At 43.0% G+C, this 19,985-nt stretch overlaps 1 protein-coding gene, 1 long non-coding RNA gene and 1 other non-coding gene across 4 annotated transcripts; 1 reads left to right on the plus strand and 2 right to left on the minus strand.

Moving 5' to 3' along the window:
- Positions 1-84: 84 nt before the first annotated feature.
- On the minus strand, positions 85-12,453 carry LOC106609407 (lysosomal leucine aminopeptidase). The gene is made up of 11 exons (XM_014208206.3): positions 12,268-12,453; positions 11,405-11,627; positions 11,170-11,253; positions 10,802-10,943; positions 10,343-10,477; positions 9,853-9,997; positions 6,949-7,149; positions 5,988-6,128; positions 4,988-5,173; positions 1,285-1,391; positions 85-1,102 (listed from the first exon to the last, which is right to left on the minus strand). Exons 1-11 carry the CDS (start codon positions 12,341-12,343, stop codon positions 920-922), a joined length of 1,623 nt encoding a protein of 540 aa, XP_014063681.1. The 5' UTR covers positions 12,344-12,453; the 3' UTR covers positions 85-919.
- A 4,271-nt stretch (positions 12,454-16,724) lies between these two features.
- Positions 16,725-16,797, minus strand: trnar-ccu (transfer RNA arginine (anticodon CCU)). Its single transcript has one exon. It is a non-coding gene; the product is annotated as a tRNA-Arg (tRNA).
- Positions 16,798-16,947: 150 nt separating this feature from the next.
- Positions 16,948-18,585, plus strand: LOC106610018 (uncharacterized). Of its 2 annotated transcripts, XR_001329834.3 has the most exons (5): positions 16,948-17,037; positions 17,482-17,568; positions 17,681-17,786; positions 17,930-18,040; positions 18,194-18,585. It is a non-coding gene; the product is annotated as an uncharacterized LOC106610018 (long non-coding RNA). The 2 variants fall into 2 exon arrangements; XR_001329833.3 differs by lacking the exon at positions 16,948-17,037 and having other exon boundaries at positions 17,219-17,568; positions 18,194-18,326.
- Positions 18,586-19,985: the final 1,400 nt, after the last annotated feature.

The raw sequence follows: 19,985 nt of genomic DNA on the forward strand, positions 1-19,985 counted from the left end.
AATGTTGGAAAAACACTAGGTTTTATGGGTATTATGACTCATACTGTAGTACTCTATAGTAAAAACACATTTTGGAAGCTATAGAAATGCATTTATTGTCTACAATTGTTTTTGCCACGTTTATTCTATTACAGACTTTTAAATTATATTATGTGAGCTAAACATTAAAATGAAAATAAAACAATTTCAGTAGTTTTTTGAGAGTACTAATGTTACTGTCCCCACTAAAGACATGTAATTTTGTCATTGAAACATTTAATTGAAATACTGTGGAATTCCATTCATTCCTATGGAGGACTGCTTCTTCGGGGAGTATCAATATGGTGCCTTCAGAAAAAACACACAAACCTGAGAATGTTGTACAGACAACTAATTCCCTGATTATCGGCATCAGGTCATCACTTGTGGTTCAAGTCAAGACCAGGGAACCAAACTGTGGCACAAAATGAGAAGTCTGAGCTGGTATCATTGTGTGTAAATGTCAATATTGGCCCGTAGGCTACATGTTCCCCAACCCCGACTGACACAATTTACTGGACTGCACTGTAAACATAGAACCATGTAATGACCTCTGCCTGCTCAGTCATTAACTCAGAGGAATGTACACCACACAAATGAACCCACATTATACAAAACTAACAATCACATAACAGGGATACAGTATAATCAGTGCATCTAACCGTTTCGCTAACAACAAAAAAAGACCTTGGATCAGTGTCTGGTGGCCACTTCTTCCTCTACTCCCTAGCCCGTGTGCTTTCAGACCCATGGGTCACTTTCATTAAGCACCAAATGGAAGATAACTGAATTAAATAGAGAGGGACTACCTAGACTTGTCCAATAAGAAACCCTTATTATCATCTTCTATTGCAATTTCTTTTTATGTTGCATGCCCTTATGAACACAACCCAGACCCCTCTCAGGGCTGGTATAGTGACAGTGTTGGCTTCATGGTGATGAAGCTGAAGTTATATGACTGCGGCAGACCCTTGTGGGCTGTGCTGTTGAAGTGACTCCAGGAGAACGGAAGCAGGCCCCCCTGAGTGGTGGGACCGTTCACGGCCTCGCCTGCTAACTGACGGGCCAGGTGGAAGTCTGTCACCTAGGAGAGGGAAGGAGAGAGAGAGAGCGCGAGCGAAGATCATTAAAAATGGCCCTTTGTTTTACTTGAATGTTATTTTAGTATTGTGATGTACTGTAGGAGTATAAATTGTGCCATCATGTTCCCTTTGATATTATTTTATGAGTGAGAATGCATGGACATGGTGGTAATTGAACCCTGACCTTGGTGTCATAGCAGCCTCCTGGACGTGGTTTCTTCAGCCTCAGGTCATTGCGACAGCAGATGGTTTTACAGGGATGGCCTTTGGAGTAAGGGTCTTTCCTGTAGTCTGGAGACACAGTTCAAAAGCACTGAGTTCAGAGGTTGGAACAGCAGTCGTGACAATCTAGTAGACCAACACAGCAAGATGATCTATCCTCCTTGTGGGGTTGAATAATTTAATCTCCACCTGAATTCTCATTCTATTAATAGGGATAGCTTTAGCAGACCAGAATGAAAGGCCCGATTCTTTCCAGATTACGGTTGTAGCAAAAAAGATTAGACACTACAGGGCCAGCAGTCCTGCAGATCTGGCATTGCCTGCATCAGCCTAATTCTAAAAGAACTACAGTTACCAACCCATTCCTGACAAAATCATACTCAAATCAAATTTTATTGGTCACATACACATGGTTAGCAGATGTTAATGCGTGTGTAGCGAAATGCCTGTGCTTCCAGTTCGACAGTGCAGTAATATCTAACAAGTAATCTAACAAATTCACAACGACTACCTTATACACACACACACACACAATGTAAGGGGATGGAATAAGAATATGTATATATAAATATATGGATGCACAATGGCCGTAAAACATAGGCAAGATGCAATAGATGGTATAAAATACACTATATACATATGAGTAATGTAGGAAATGTAAACATTATTAAAGTGGTATTTTTTTAAAGTGACTATAAATCCATTTATTAAAGTGGCCAGTGATTTGAGTCTGTATGTTGGCAGCAGCCTCTCTGTGTCAGTGATGGCTGTTTAACAGCCTGATGGCCTTGAGATAGAAGCTGTTTTTCAGTCTCTCGGTCCCAGCTTTGATGCACCTATACTGACCTCGTCTTCTGAATGATAGCGGGGTGAACAGGCAGTGACTCGGGTGGTTGTTGTCCTTGATTATCTTTTTGGCCTTCCTGTGACATCGGGTGCTGTAGGTGTCCTGGAGGGCAGGTAGTTTGCCCCCGGTGATGCGTTGTGCAGACCGCACTACCCTCTGGAGAGCCTTGCGGTTGTGGGCGGAGCAGTTGCCGTACCAGGCGGTGATACAGCCCGACAGGAGGCTCTCGATTGTGCATCTGTAGAAGTTTGTGAGGGTTTTAGGTGACAAGCCCAATTTCTTCAGCCTCCTGAGGTTGAAGAGGCGTTGTTGCGCCTTCTTCACCAGGCTGTCTGTGTGGGTTGACCATTTCAGTTTGTCCGTGATGTGTACACCGTGGAACTTAAAACTTTCCACATCCTCCACTGCTGTCCCATCGATGTGGATAGGGGGGTGCTCCCTCTGCTGTTTCCTGAAGTCCACGATCATCACCTCCTCCCTGTAGGCTGTCTCGTTGTTGTTGGTAATCAAGCCTACCACTGTAGTGTCTTCTGCAAACCTGATGATTGAGTTGGAGGCGTGCATGGCCACGCAGTCGTGGGTGAACAGGGAGTACAGGAGAGGGCTGAGAACGCACCCTTGTGGGGCCCCAGTGTTGAGGATCAGCGGGGTGGAGATGTTGTTTCCTACCTTCACCACCTGGGGGCGATCCGTCAGAAAGTCTAGGACCCAGTTGCATAGGGCAGGGTTGAGACCCAGGTTCTCAAGCTTAATGATGAGTTTGGAGGGTACTATGGTGTTGAATGCTGAGCTTTAGTCAATGAACAGCATTCTTACATATGTATTCCTCTTGTCCAGATGGGATAGGGCATTGTGATGGCGATTGCATCGCCTGTGGACCTATTGGGGCGGTAAGCAAATTGGAGTGGGTCTAGGGTATCAAGTAGGGTGGAGGTGATATGATCCTTGACTAGTCTCTCAAAGAACTTCATGATGACAGAAGTGAGTGCTAGTCATTTGGTTCAGTTACCTTAGCTTTCTTGGGAACAGGAACAATGGTGGCCATCTTGAAGCATGTGGGGACAGCAGACTGGGATAGGGATTGATTGAATATGTCCGTAAACACACCAGCCAGCTGGTCTGCGCATGCTCTGAGGATGCGGCTAGGGATGCCGTCTGGGCCGGCAGCCTAGCGAGGGTTAACACATTTAAATGTTTTACTCACATCGGCCACGTTAAAGGGGAGCCCACAGTCTTTGGTAGCGGGCCGTGTCTGTGGCACTGTATTGTCCTCAAAGCACGCAAAGAAGTTGTTTAATTTGTTCGGGAGCGAGGCGTCAATGTCCGCGACGGGGCTGGTTTTCTTTTTGTAATCCGTGATTTATCTGTAGACCCTGTAACATACGTCCCGTGTTTGAGCCGTTGAATTGCGACTCTACTTTGTCTCTATACTGATGCTTTGCTTGTTTGATTACCTAGTGGAGGGGAATAGCTACACTGTTTGTATTCGGTCATGTTTCCAGTCGCCTCGGCATGATTAAATGCGGTGGTTCGCGCTTTCCGTTTTTCGTGAATGCTGCCATCAATCCATGGTTTCTGGTTAGGGAAGGTTTTAATAGTCACAGTGGGTACAACGTCTCCAATGCACTTCCTAATAAACTCACTCACCGAGGCAGCGTATACGTCAATGTTATTGTCTGAGGCTACCCGGAACATATCCCAGTCCACGTGATCGAAGCAATCTTGAAGCGTGGAATCTGATTGGTCAGACCGGCGTTGGATAGACCTAAGCATGGGTGCGACCTGTTTTAGTTTCTGCCTCTAGAAGGGGAGCAACAAGATAGAGTCATGGTCAGATTTGCCAAAGAGAGGGCAGGGGAGGGCCTTGTATGCATCGCGGAAGTTAGAGTAGCAGTGGTCCAATGTTTTGCTCGAGTGGGTGCAACAATCAATGTGCTGGTAGAATTTAGGTAACCTTGTTCTCAAATTAGCGTTGATAAAATCCCCAGCTACAATAAATGCAGCCTCAGGATATATGGTTTCCAGTTTACATAAAGTTCAGTGAAGTTCTTTCAGGGCCGTCGAGGTATCTGCTTGGGGGGGATATACACGGCTGTAACTATAATCTAAGAGAATTCTATTGGAAGATAATGCGGTCGGCATTTGATTGTAAGGAATTCTATGTCAGGTGAACAAAAGGACTTGAGTTATTGTATGTTGTTATGATTACACCATGAGTCGTTAATCATGAGGCATACACCCCCGCCCTTCTTATTACCAGAGAGATGTTTGTTTCTGTTGGCGCAACGCATGAATAAACCCAGTGGCTGTACCGACTCCGACAACATATCCGAGTGAGCCATGTTTTCCGTGAATCAAAGAATGATACAATCTCTTATGTCTCTCTGGAAGGCAACTCGTGCCCTAATTTCGTCCACCTTGTTGTCTTGAGACTGAAGTTTGGCGAGTAGTATGCTCAGAAGCGGTGGATGGTGTGTTCGCCTTCTAAGTCTGACCAGGAGGCCGCTCTGTCTGCCTCTCCTGCGGCGACGACGTTGTTTTGGGTCGGCCTCTGGGATTAGAACCAATGTCAAGGGTGGAGGTCCGAACAAATGATCCGCTTCGGGAAAGTCGTATTCCTGATCGTAATGTTGGTAAGTTAACGTCGCTCTTATATCCAGTAGTTCTTCCCGGCTGTATGTAATAACACTTAAGATTTTCTGGGATAACAATGTAAGAAATAATACATTAAATAAATGAATTACTACATAGTTTCCTAAGGACGTGAAGCGAGGTGACCATCTGTCAGCGCCATCTTGAGAGGGGCTGCAGCACTCACTGTTGTATCTCATGATGTGTTTGAGGGAGGCGAGGTCTGTAACCCTGGCCTGATCCCTGCGGAAGATCTTGGCTCTGGGACAGAGGTCATAGGAGAAGTCCTCTCCATGCTTCCTCCACATGACCCCGTAGCCACTCAGGTTGTAGATGTCTGCATGGAAGGGCACGTTGTAGGACGGCCAGTAGCCTGCCGGAGGGACCAGGAGAAAGACAAGAATAATGTAGGAATGGTGAAGTAGGGCTATATCAGATGCTGAGAGACTGAAACAACCAACATGATTCATTGATTGATATATTTTATTTAAAGGCCCAATGCAGCTGTTTTATCTCAATATCAAATCATTTCTGGGTAACAATTAAGTACCTTACTGTAATTGGTTTCAATGAAAATGGTCAAAAAGAAACAAAAATCGTTTCTTAGCTAGATCAATTTCTCAAGCAAGAATTTCGCTACGACTGTCTGGGAGTGGTCAGATTAGGGAGGGGAAAACTGAAAACAAGCTGTTATTGGCAGAGAAGTTAAACTGCCTGGTGATGTCTCTTACACTAAAAAGGGCATTCTCATAATTTTCACAATTACACAGTATTATTCCAACCTCAGTGTGGAAATACATATAAAACACCTCTATTTTGACTACCCTGGGCCTTTAAGTGTCACACATATTGGTGCCCAGCTGACATGGGTTTATAATACACTATTATTTCTTGAAGTAATATGCACATAAAACAATTTTCTTTTACAATATACACACATAGATAATAATCATGGCTATTACAGCTGCCATTTAATTACATTAAACAAACAATGCATTTATCCTTCTCCCCCAGGCTTTGAAAATACATTTTTGCAACATATCAGCTTGCCAATCAATGAATTACATTTGGGGGAATCATATGAAGTTTAATCCCATAAGACTTTATTAATCCTAGAGTGAAAATTAGGATGGCATATCCACCAGTTTAGCATTATATCAACAGACTGAAATGAGACGGTCCCTTACCCTGTCGCAGGGCCTGTGTCTGGTCAGAGTGTAGCACCAGTCCTGGTATCTGCTCTACCACAGTCAGAGCCCCATCCCTTATACTCCTCCCCAATGACACCCTGCTCAGATCCAGCACCATGTACTGGCTGTTATAGGTTCCTGAGGAGGGGAGGGGAAATGTAGTTGTGTTATTAGTTGTGCTTAACTTGGTTTGGTGTTGATTATCTACTGGTTATTACAGGTCCTTGAAATGAGGAGAAACGAGTCACCTCCTGATATGCAGTATGTCATGGCTTGGGACTGTGGTGAACACATGCACTACACTGGAGCATGCAGATACTCATAAAAAAGAAGGTGAAAAAAAGGGTCTTTGAACTAGGAACTGGTGAGCAGAGTTTGCATGTATACAATCATAATGGGAACGTATCAGGTGTCACTTTCTGGTTACAGTAGGTTCCAGAGACACAGAGGCTATGGCCAGTCAGTCCTCTCATTGAGAACAAGCTGTACTGTTCCTCCTAAGCAACAAGTTATGTCATCTCCTGCTGCGGTGGCTCTATTAACAAAGACAGACTACAGTACATCCTTAGAGAACAGGACGGTTCCATCATCTGTGGTCAGGAACCATCTGTGGTCAAGGCCTAAGGCGATACATCACATAGCCGGTGTACGCCCAAAGATGTGGACGTCGATTAAGGCAGCCCCCCACAGAAGGAGAAGACAATTTCAGTTGAATATTTTCAGTTATACAACTTACTAGGTATCCCCCTTTCCTTTTCCTTTAACATACTATGCCATTTATCATACTATGCAACAATCAATTCAACAGAAACTACAATCCTTAACAAGTACAGTAGCACATAAATCACAAAGTCTATCCACACACCACCCCTAAACACAAGCTCATAGGTTAGTCATGCAAGTACAGGTTATTACACAAATCACACACCACAAACGTCCTCCACACCCCAGGCATTACCGGAGTTGTACTTAGAGAAGATGTGAGCCCACTGCTCCCCAGTGCGTGCCAGGGCGTGTGCCAGCCGCACCCTCTGCCAGGCCAGCAGGCTGTGGGGGGTGATCAGGGTGAACAGAGAGGTGTTGAAGACACTGTTGGTGGTCTGAGTCATCAGCAGCCCACTGCCTAGCAGGTAGAAGTCATCCAAAGATGTCAGGAAGCCTTGGAGGAGAGAGGGGAGAGGAGAGAAGTGCATGGCTGGTTAGGAAAGGAGAGGGGACATGAAGGGGTGAGGACATGTGGGAGTAGTGTAGACTAGCATCCCTTGCACTATAGTGTAGAGAAAAAAAGAAGTTGGGCTAAGGGCAAGGACATATGTGAGTTGTAACATTCCTAGCACCACAGGGTAATTAAAAATGTCATTATAATGTAGTAGATTTCAGTCCCGAGAGACTGTGGTAAGCTTGTGCACAGAAGGGCTAGATGGATTCAAATCCTAGCAACCAGATTGTATTTTAGTATTTTTTAATGTAGTGTGTTTCTGCACTGAGAGTGAGATAACATTCCCTGCTTAACTCTAAAAATAGCGCTTTTAAGCCACTTCAGTTTTAATGGTGATGGGGCCTGTAAGATAATGTATGACAGGGAAAATGGCAAATCTTCAATAACATCACTTAACCCCCTTGACTTGAAAATGAGGAACCAGGCTACGAGTTTATGTATTTGGACAGTATTTGGACAGTGAAGCTAACATTTTTTAAATTATACTCCATTTTGGATTTGAGATCCAAAAAATTTGATCTCAAATCCAAAATGGAGTATAATTTAAAAAATGTTAGCTTCACTGTCCAAATACTGTCCAAATACATCCTTCCTGTCCAAATACATCCTACATCCTTCCGATGCAACTGCATATTACTAAACTTCCCAATTTTCAGGACTGGTGGAGTCTGTATTGTAAAAGACTCAGGCTGCTTTTTTCAGCCAAATTAGGTAGATGGGTGCTACACATTGATAGTGAATGAGAAGAGTTCTCCCCAATAGCACAATATCAGCCAGCAGCATACTACCCTGCATCCCACTGCTGGCATGCCTCTGAAGCTGAGCAGGGTCAGTCCCTAGACGGGACACCAGATGCTGCTGGAAGTGGTGTTGGAGGGCCAGTAGGAGGCATTCTTTCCTCTGTTTAAAAAAATATATATATTGTGTTCTTAGGCAAAATTGTGAGTGAGCCCACTCCCTTGGCTGAGAAGCAACCCCACACATGAATGGTCTCAGTGTCACGTCCTGACCAGCAGAGGGAGTAATTGTATTAGTTTTGGTCAGGACATGGCAGAGGGTTTGTGTTTTGTATGTATTTCTACGTTCTGTCTAGTTTAGTTTTTCTATGTTTAGGATTGGGTGTTGGACTCTCAATTGGAGGCAGGTGTTTCTAGTTGCCTCTGATTGAGAGTCCTATATATAGGTGTGTGTTTGGTTTGGTATTTTGTGGGTAGTTGTCTTTAGCACTGCTGTAGTAAGTATAGCCTGTTAAACTGTCGGGCTGTCGTTCTTCGTTTTGGTGTTCACTTTATTTAAAATAAATATTCAAGATGAGCATCCACATTCCTGCTGTGTTTTGGTCCTCTCTACCCGAAGACAGCCGTTACACTCAGGATGCTTTACTGTTGGCATGACACAGGACTGATGGTAGCGCTCACCTTGTCTTCTCCGGACAAGCTTTTTTCCGGATGCCCCAAATAATCAGAAAGGGGATTCATCAGAGAAAATGACTTTACCCCAGTCCCCAGCAGTCCAATCCCTGTCCCTGATGTTTTTTCTGGAGAGAAGTTGCTTCTTTGCTGCCCTTCTTGACACCAGGCCATCCTCCAAAAGTCTTCGCCTCACTGTGCGTGCAGATGCACTCACACCTGCCTGCTGCCATTCCTGAGCAAGCTCTGTACTGGTGGTGCCCCGATCCCACAGCTGAATCAACTTTAGGAGATGGTCCTGGCGCTTGCTGGACTTTCTTGAGCGCCCTGAAGCCTTCTTCACAACAATTGAACCACTCTCCTTGAAGTTCTTGATGATCTGATAAATGGTTGATTTAGGTGCAATCTTACTGGCAGCAATATCCTTGCCTGTGAGGCCCTTTCTGTGCAAATTAATGATGACGGCACGTGTTTCCTTGCAAGCAACCATGGTTGACAGAGGAAGAACAATGATTCCAAGCACCACCCTCCTTTTGAAGCTTCCAGTCTGTTAGTCGATCTCAATCAGCATGACAGAGTAATCTCCAGTCTTGTCCTCGTCAACACTCACACCTGTGTTAACGAGAGAATCACTGACATGATGTCAGCTGGTCCTTTTGTGGCAGGGCTGAAATGCAGTGGAAATGTTTTTTGTGGATTCAGTTCATTTGCATGGCAAAAAGGGACTTTGCAATTAATTGCAATTCATCTGATCAATCTTCGTAACATTCTGGAGTATATGCAAATTGCCATCATACAAACTGAGGCAGCAGACTTGGTGAAAATTAATATTTGTGTCATTCTCAAAACTTTTGGCCACAACTGTACAGTATATATCCCAGGGCAGTGATTGAGGACATTGTGCAGTCTTTCGGATGGGACGTTAAACGGGTGTCCTGACTCTCTGTGGTCACTAAAGATCCCATGGCACTTATCGAAAGAGTAGAGGTGTTAACCCCGGTGTCCTGGCTAAATTCCCAATCTGGCCCTCATACCATCATGGCCACCTAATCATCCCCAGCTTCCAATTGGCTCATTCACCCACCTCCTCTCCCCTGTAACTATTCCCTGGGTCGTTGCTGTATATGAGAATGTGTTCCCAGTCAACTCACCTGGTAAAATAAGGGTTCAATACAATATAAAGCACTATATAAATTGCTTTATCAATCAAATTCAATCACTCATGTTCCTGTACCAGGGTAGCTGCTGAAGGATATCTTGCCCGTGGCGGTGTGTGTGTCGGCCAGCTTGAAGTCCCAGTGTTTGTAGATACGCATGGTGGAAGCGTAGTTGAACCAGCTGGAGTGGGCTAACAGCAGGTTCTCAAAGCCTGGCAGAACCTAGAGAGAGAACAGGATAAAGACACCAAACACATGGTGTTACATCACAGGCTTAAAGTGTACCGTCCTCACTACCTCATGCATGAACTAAAGAGAAAACTGGATCTGAGAAAGGTATTAATACACTCCTGTAGAAAAATGAAAGCTCAATAAAAATGGTATCTACATCATTATAAACCAATATGCTTTAACAGTGGCTGAATATCTTTTGTAGATTATGGAAATCGCATTGTATAACTCCACTCATGGGGATGATATGCAAGTCAGCTATAAATAGACTATAAACACCACCAATCATGAGCTAAACAAACAACCAAACCTAGCCAAATTCACTTGACTCCTGACCTTTATGAGAGCTGAGCAGTGGCCTATTCCTGGCACAGGGCCTCGGGAGGAGTTGAAGCGTGGTGTCAGTGCTGGAATCAGGTCCAGCAGGTCTCCAACTTCATTCAGAAACTGCAGCGCAAACATGGACAGAGGCTAGGACGTGGAAAGGTGGAAGAAAAGGGTCAGTTGGGATTTGCATAAAGGATTGGGAACTGTTTTTGTTTGCAATTAGGGGTTTGTGACTATACAGATCCCATTAGGTTGGAGGAAAATCTGATGCTCGCACACAGAAACTTATCGTCAAAACACAATTCCCTTCAGTTCTGACATTCAGTCCCTCACACCTTTCTCTTGCTCCCACACACACACACACACACACACACACACACACACACACACACACACACACACACACACACACACACACACACACACACACACACACACACACACACACACACACACACACACACACACCTCTCTCTGCCTGCTCTTGGCCCAGTATGCAGCTCCAGCCTGTAGCCCATCCAGTTGAGCCAGGATCAGTCCTGCATGCAGCCAAAAGGGGTCCCTGTTTCTCCTCAACTTCACCTGCTCTCTGGTCCAGTAGTCCTGTTTACTGTGGACCGACTCAGGTATTCAGTCATTATAATTATTATTATAGGCTTTTAATTTGTTACATTGACTGCTAAAATTGACTACATTTGACCGTCATGATATTTGATGTAAAAACAATATGCGATTCCGCGAATGGGGGTCCTCAAGAGCTTTTGACAGTGATTTGGTAGTCCACAGAACGGAAAAGATTGGGAGCCGCTGGTCTATAGCATAAATGGGAATCTTACATCATGAAATCTTTCAAGGGGTCCAGAATCTTCTCATCTTTAATCATCTGAGGATATATGTTGGCATAGTGGCTAAACATTTGCCTGATGGAGAGAGAAAGCCAGGGTCAAAATTTCCTCAAGGATTTTCACTCTCAATAATGATGTCTATAATGAATGTATAGATGTGAACAGGGCTAAATAAAGATAACACGAACATCAGTGTCATTTGTAACAAAGCAGTGAAAGCACTCACTCTGCAGTGAGGAACCCTTCCAGATACCCAGCCAAGAAGGAGGTGGTCTCATCACTCTCGGGGGTCTCCCCATACCCTGCCCGAATCTCCAGCACCCCCCAGCCCGTCAAGAGGAGAGTGTCATTGTAATAGCCATAGGCACCCCCTTCTTTCTCCAACACCCCCTCATTCAGAATCACACTCTTCTGGGCAGCATCCCAGTACACAGTGGCCTCTTGGATCTCTACCACAGTGGGACAGGGATGAATAACACACCTTACATAATATTAGAAGAACACTCAAGGGTGGTGGATAGAAGCTAAGCAAAAGTGTCTTGTCTGTGTATTCAGCTGAATGGATTGTATGGATTGAAGAATGGGTCTATTGAGCAAATGCATTGCATACAGTAGGCCTATTATCAGGCAATGTTTACCTTGGACTGGATGTTCAAATAGTTACAATGTATTTTATCAATCCATTTTACTGACTTTCACACTGTATAGAAATACTGAGGGGAATACAGAATAAAAAAATATAATGAAGCCAATAGGGCGGTAAATATTATTGTGTATGATTTTTTTGATCTGCGTCACCAAGAAAAAAAAAAAAAAGTGTCTGGCAATGTAGCCTACGCACCACCCAAAATGTTCACTCTGGGGGTTCTCTGCTACTACTCGTGCGAATTATACCTATCTGACATGACATGTCAATCAAACCGTGCCACAATTCACAAGAGGTTGTACCGCTCCGATACACCTCTGCTTGCACATTTATGCAGTTTATTGGATGCAATGAATGAACAACCTACGTTTAACATAATTTGGCTAATTTATGAATATCGAAAGGCAAAGCGCAATATTGAAAAATATTGAATGAAGACTTACGGTAAGTTTGCACGAGGGCTGCAGCCAAGACGCACAAAATAACAAGGAATTCTCTCTGCTCCCCACTCAAATCCATGTCTTAATTGATCGGTTCTAATGTTAATAGAATTATACGTTTGAAGTGCATATTCTAAAGGCAATAACATATGACATTTGCTGGTCACTCCAGAGTCAAATTTAAGTTCAACTGGGGGAATCGACTTAAATTCATGTGCGACCTAAGCGGATAATAACCTAGACATATGATTGGACGAACGTTAAGAAGCGCTCTTCAATTGGTTCAAGGCTACATGATAAACATAAATTTACCTTTTCTAGGATGTTTGGCTACACATTTCCAACTACAATCCGATACTGAAAAAATACAGTGCCTTCGGGAAATATTCATACCCCTTGAAATGTTCCACATTTTGTTACGTTACAGCCTTATTCTAAAATGTATTAAATAAATAAAAATCTACACAATACCCCATAATGACAAAGCGAAACAGGTTGTTATTGGTTTTTGCTAAAATATTTTTAAAATACCTTATTCACAGAAGTATTCAGACCCTTTGCTATGAGACTCGAAACTGACCTCAGGTACATCCTGTTTCCGTTGATCATCCTTGAGATGTTTCTACAACTTGACTGGAGTCCACCTTTGGTCAATTCAATTGATTGGAAATTATTTGGAAAGGCACATACCTGTCTATATAAGGTCCCACAGATGACAGTGCATGTCGTAGCAAAAACCAAGCCATGAGGTCGAAGGAATTGTCTGTAGAGCACCGAGACAGGATTGTGTTGAGGCAGAGATCTGGGGTAGGGTACCAAAAATGTCTACAGTATTCAAGGTCCCCAAGAACACAGTGGCCTCCATCATTCTTAAATGGAAGAAGTTTGGAATCACCAAGGGCCTTGGTCAAGGAGGTGACCAAGAACCCGATGGTCACTCTGACAGAGCTCTAGAGTTCCTCTGTGGAGATGGGAGAACCTTCCAGAAGGACAACCATCTCTGCAGCAATTCACCTTTATGGCCAGACGTAAGCCACTCCTCAGTAAAAGGCACATGACAGCCTGCTTGGAGTTTGCTAAAAGGCACCAAAAGACTCAGACCATGAGAAACCAAGATTGAACTCTTTGGCATGAATGCCAAGCTTCACGTCTGGAGGAAACCTGGCACCAATACTACGGTGAAGCATGGTGGTGGCAGCATCATGCTGTGGGGATGTTTTTCAGCGGCAGGGACTGGGAGACTAGTCAGGGTCGAGGGAAAGATGAACGGAGTGAAGTACAGAGAGATCCTTGATGAAAACCTGCTCCAGAGTGCCCAGGACCTCAGACTGGGGCGACGGTTCACCTTCCATCAGGACAACGCTTCGGGACAAGTCTCTGAATGACGCCAGGACGCCAGGACGCGGAGTCAATCACCACCTTCCGGAGACACCTGAAACCCCACCTCTTCAAGGAATACCTGGGATAGGATAAAGTAATCCTTCTAACCCCCCCCCCTTAAAAGATTTAGATGCACTATTGTAAAGTGGTTGTTCCACTGGATATTATAAGGTGAATGCACCAATTTGTAAGTCGCTCTGGATAAGAGCGTCTGCTAAATGACTTAAATGTAAATGTAAATGAATGTTCTTGAGTGGCCCAGCCAGTGCCTGGACTTGAACCCGATCGAACATCTCTGGAGAGACCTGAAAATAACTGTGAAGCAACGCTCCCCATCCAACCTGACAAAGCTTGAGAGGATCTGCAGAGAAGAATGGGAGAAACTGCCCAAATACAGGTGTACCAAGCTTGTAGTGTCATACCCAAGAATACTTTTTTATTTTTATGAATTAGCAAAAATAATTAAACCTGTTTTTGCTTTGTCATTATGGGGTATTGTTTTTAGATTGATAGGGGGAAAAAAACATTTAATACGTTTTAGAATAAGGCTGTAAGGTAACAAATTGGAAAAAGTCAAGGGGTCTGAATACTTTCCGAATGCACTGTATATAAACGCAACATGCAACAATTTTATTACATTTACATTTTAGTCATTTAGCAGACGCTCTTATCCAGAGCGACTTACAGTAGTGAATGCATACATTTCATTTCATGCATTTAAAAAAAAAATGTTGTATTGGCCACCCGTGGGAATCGAGCCCACAACCCTGGCATTGCACACACCATATTGGTGTTGCAAACACCATGCTCTACCAACTGAGCAATTTTACTGAGTTACAGTTCATATGTGGAAATTAGTCACACAAAATAAATTCATTAGACCCTAATCTATGGATTTCACATGACTGGGCAGGGGCGCAGCCATGGGTGGGCCTGGGAGGGCATAGACCCACCCACTTGGGGCCAACCCACTGGGGAGCCAGGACTAGCCAATCAGAATGAGTTTTTCCCCACAAAAGGGCTTTATTACAGACAGAAATACTCCACAGTTTCATCAGCTGTCTGGGTTGCTGGTCTCAGACGATCCTGCAATGGAAGAAGCCAGATGTGGAGGTCCTGGGCTGGCGTGGTTAAACGTGGTCTGCGGTTTTGAGGCTGGTTGGACGTACTGCCAAATTCTCTAAAATGACGTTGGAGGTGGCTTATGGTAGAGATATAGAGATATGGTAGAGATACATATGGTAGAGATAAATGAACATTAAATGCTCTGCCAACAGCTCTGGTGGACTTTCCTGCAGTCAGCATGCCAATTGCACGCTCCCTCAAAACTTGAGACATCTATTGCATTGTGTTGTGTGACAAAACTGCACATTTTAGAGTGGCTATTATTGTCCCCCAGCACAAGGTGCACCTGTGTAATGATCATGCTGTTAAATCAGCTTCTTGATATTCCACACCTGTCAGGTGGATAGATTATCTTGGCAAAGGAGAAATGCTCACTAACAGAGATGTAAATACATTTGTGCACAAAATTTGAAAGAAATTAGCTTTTTGTGTGTATGAAACATTTCTGGGATATTTTATTTCAGGCCAGGAAACATGGGACCAACACCTGCACATCATCATCTGCACATCTATCACTCCAGTGTTAATTTTGCTAAATTGTAATTACTTGCTACTATGGCCTATTTATTGCCTTACCACCTCACGTCATTTGCACACACTGTATATAGACTTTCTTTTTTTTCTATTGTGTTATTGACTGTACGCTTGTTTATTCCATGTGTAACTCTGTGTTGTTGTTTGTGTCACACTGCTTTGCTTTATCTTGGCCAGGTCGCAGTTGTAAATGAGAACTTGTTCTCAACTAGCCTACCTGGTTAAACTACAACTACAACTACAAATACCTAGGTGTCTGGTTAGACTGTAAGCTCTCCTTCCAGACTCAGATCAAACATCTCCAATCCGAAGTTAAATCTAGAATTGGCTTCCTATTTTGAAACAAAGCATCCTTCACTCATGCTGCCAAACATACCCTCGTAAAACTGGCCATCCTACCGATCCTCGACTTCGGCGATGTCATTTACAAAATAGCTTCCAATACCCTACTCAATAAACTGGATGCAGTCTATCACAGTGCCATACGTTTTGTCACCAAAGCCCCATATACTACCCACCACTGCGACCTGTATGCTCTCGTTGGCTGGCTCTCGCTTCATACTCGTCGCGAAACCCGCTGGCTCCAGGTCATCTACAAGACCCTGCTAGGTAAAGTCCCCCCTTATCTCCACTCACTGGTCACCATAGCAGCACCCACCTGTAGCACGCGCTCCAGCAGGTATATCTCTCTCGTCACCCCCAAAGCCAATTCCTCCTTTGGCCGTCTCTGCTTCCAGTTCTCTGCTGCCAATGACTGGAACGAACTACAAAAATCTCTGAAACTGGCAACACTTATCTCCCTCACTAGCTTTAAGCAACAGCTGTCAGAGCAGCTCACAGATCACTGCAGCTGTACATAACCCATCTATAATTTAGCCCATACAACTACCCCTTCCCCTACTGTATTTATTTTGCTCCTTTGCACCCCATTATTTCTACTCTGCACTTTCTTCCCCTACAAATCTACCATTCCAGTGTTTTACTTGCTATATTATATTTACTTTGCCGCCATGGCCTTTTTTGCCTTTACCTCCCTTATCTCACCTCATTTGCTCACATTGTATATAGACTTATTTTTCTACTGTATTATTGACTGTATGTTTTACTCCATGTGTAACTCTGTGTTGTTGTATGTGTTGGACTGCTTTGCTTTATCTTGTCCAGGTCGCAATTGTAAATGAGCACTTGTTCTCAACGTGCCTACCTGGTTAAATAAAGGTGAAATAAAAAATAAATAAATAAAAAATAAAGGGGAAATAAAATAAAAATAAAACATGTTGCTTTAATATTTTTGTTCAGTATAAATGTTAAGACACGATAAATAATTTACTTATATTCAAATGTTTGTGTGAAATCATCCATCATTGCATTTAGTTGTTGACACTGTTATTTATAAACAATTTAATGGACAAAAATTGTTTCACCCCAGATGGGACTCGAACCCACAATCCCTGGCTTAGGAGGCCAGTGCCTTATCCATTAGGCCACTGGGGCTTGTTATGAAGACAACGGGATCCGGCCATTATATCATTAATTAGGGGAAATATGACGATAAATCTGTGACAGTTAGATGGAAGCATTCAGTAAACAAACACAAAGTGACGCTATCACCATGGTGATGCGTTCACACTGACGGCTTATCCCACTCAAACTAAACAGCGGGGGCATTTATCAAGTGTTTACATTATTACAAGGATGAAATCTAGACTTTGTCTAACTATAAAGAATCCAATGGTATGTAGTTACAGTAAACGTTCATAAAAATGCAAAGTGATTTGATATCAGCCAACTCAAATGCTGCGTTTCCATTTGTAAATTCTTCCATTATTACCCGTTTAGACAAAATGGATCTGTAGCACTTGCGCAGTAATCTGCATGTCTGTAAAAAGCCACTTGCTGGGCTAGAAAGAGAAGGGAAGCCTCTGCTAACGAAAGATAACGAATTAGCTAGTTCAATAAAAGCGTTGTACAGTCATTTAGCTAGCTATTTTAATATATGATTAAATAAACGACAAAGATAGTGGCGTAATGTTGTCGCTGTTGGTAATCTTAGCTTGCAATGCTATCGTTAGCTAGCTACCGTTACTTGACTACTATTTCCAAAGTTGCAAAATAAGAAGTTATCAATCTAACATTAATCCTCTACAATATATATTTGTCTCACAATATATAACGCAGCTGATGACGAATATGCTGCTTTTTGGCAACACCTTCTGTCCAAAGAATACCCCTTGCAAGTCTGTTTCTGTCTTCAATCTGCACACCGTGAGTTGATGAAATTCCTCTCGGACGCCCAAAAACATTCTGCACAATGTGCATCTGTTGTCTTTTATGTGAAGTAAGTTTCTACATCCCCCTCTTCATTTGTTGAGTCTAGTTGGATTGGTCTACGAGGGCAATAGAGTTGGGTCTTGAGTATGCAGCCCCTGTTATGAACATTGGGGGCCATAGCTTGACATTTGAAGACGGACAATGGATTGCAGGTAATTGATCATCAATTAAATGTAGTAGAAAACTGCACTGTCTGCACTGCTACTGTAAGAAATCTGATCTATCTGATCACAGCTGATATTTGTATTTTATTTCATTGCTTTTTCATTTGATCTTTTGTTTCTCGCCCCTACAGTCTGAAGGGAATGTATCTGGGAAGGAGGTGCAGAGACTGAAAAATAGGAACCTACAGCTTGAAAAGGAGAACAACCTACTCAGGCTGAAGATTGACCTCCTGTTGGACATCGTAGGTTCTAATCATCTTGAAGCATCCCATTGAATACAGTTGCATAGATAGATATACAGTATAAGCCATACAATTAACCTTGAATAAAGGATTCCCTTTATCGGCCATTATTAATAATTTATCGGAGCAAGTAACTGATTCCTTTTTCTTAAGTTGTCAGAAACCACTGCAGAGTCTCACCTGATGGAGAAGGAGCTGGAAAAGATGAAGATTCACAGTTGAAGGAAGAAGTGATGAATAGAAAATTGCAGACAGGTTCCCAGTGATACCTGAAAATGAAGAAGGGAATAGATAAAGGATTGTGAGTGTTAGTGACTAATCAATTGTATTTGATTTATTTTAGCTTTATTTAACCAGGCAAGTCAGTTAAGAACAAATTCTTATTTACAATGAAGGCCTACCCCGGCCAAACCCTAACCCGGATGACATTGGGCCAATTGTGCACCGCCCTATGGGACTCCCAATCACGGCCGGTTGTGATACAGCCTGGAATCGAACCAGGGTCTGTAGTGACACCTCTAGCACTGAGATGCAGTGCCTGACACAGAACCCAAACCGGCTGCGCGCGTGTTCCATCATGCATACATTTATTTTGTCCCCCTACACCAAACGCGATCACGACACGCAGGTTAAAATATCAAAACAAACTCTGAACCAATTACATTAATTTGGGAACAGGTCGAAAAGCATTAAACATTTATGGAAATTTAGCTAGTTAGCTTGCACTTGCTAGCTAATTTGGCCTATTTAGCCAGCTTGCTGTTGCTAGCTAATTTGTCTTGGGATATAAGCATTGAGTTGTTATTTTACCTGAAATGCACAAGGTCCTCTACTCAGACAATTAATCCACACATAAAACGGTCAACCGAATCGTTTCTAGTCATCTCTCCTCCTTCCAGGCTTTTTCATCTTTAAACTTATATGGTGATTGGCATCTAAACTTTCATAGTATTACTACACTGACCGGCAACACAGTTCATCTTTCAATCACCCACGTGGGTATAACCAATGAGGAGATGGCACGTGGGTACCTGCTTCTATAAACCAATGAGGAGATGGGAGAGGCAGGACTTGCAGCGCGATCTGCTTCAGAAATAGAAAGGACTTCTATTTTAGCCCTTGGCAACGCAGACGCTCGTTGACGCACGCGAGCAGTGTGGGTGCAATAATTGAATAACATAGATTTCTAAATTTATTTTGCGACGTGCGCGAGCGGTGTGGTCAGCCTATTAGACCGCTGCACCACTCTGGAGCCCATGTACTGAATGTACTGTTTAAAAATATATTCATAATTTCTACGGATTTAAAATCATTGAAGTTATGATAGTTTAAATGTGTCCTGTCCTTTTATAAAAATGCATTTCTTTGATTCATTAACTTTTGTAAGCCACTGATTAACTATTTTAGAATACTATGATTTCTGGTTTTGGCAGCTGAGTGTATTTTAATATTTGTTTTCAGATGTTTTCTACTTTATTAAAAGGTTTTAGATACATTTCAGAAAGCTATGTTTTGTTTGTTTGCATACATGTCTGTATAAGTATGCAAGTGCCCATACTAATTCCACCGTCTGATGTGGTATTTTCAAGAGGTAGTGGCTGGTATTGGTGATTATAGTGGCTAGTATTGGGGATTATAGTGTCTGGGATTGGTGATTGTAGTGTCCGCGATTGGTGATTATAGTGGCCGGGATTGGTGATTATAGTGGCCGGTATTGATACAAGTATTGTTTTGAAAACCTTTGGCACCAGAATGGACAACACTTTCAGAATTTTCTGATTAATTCAGCTTAACAGCATGACCTTAGAATTGTCGGAAACCCAGGAGTGACAGGGACTATATTCTGGATTGTGGAGGTCACACATCTAACATGTCTTCAGGACTATATCTTGGGTTATTACCGCCTCTCTCTCAGTTCCCTGTGGTTTTGTGTCACAGGTGAGAT

The sequence above is a fragment of the Salmo salar genome, chromosome 01, assembly GCF_965601325.2.
Source record: "Salmo salar chromosome 01, fSalSal1, whole genome shotgun sequence".
NCBI classification, from domain to species: domain Eukaryota; kingdom Metazoa; phylum Chordata; class Actinopteri; order Salmoniformes; family Salmonidae; genus Salmo; species Salmo salar.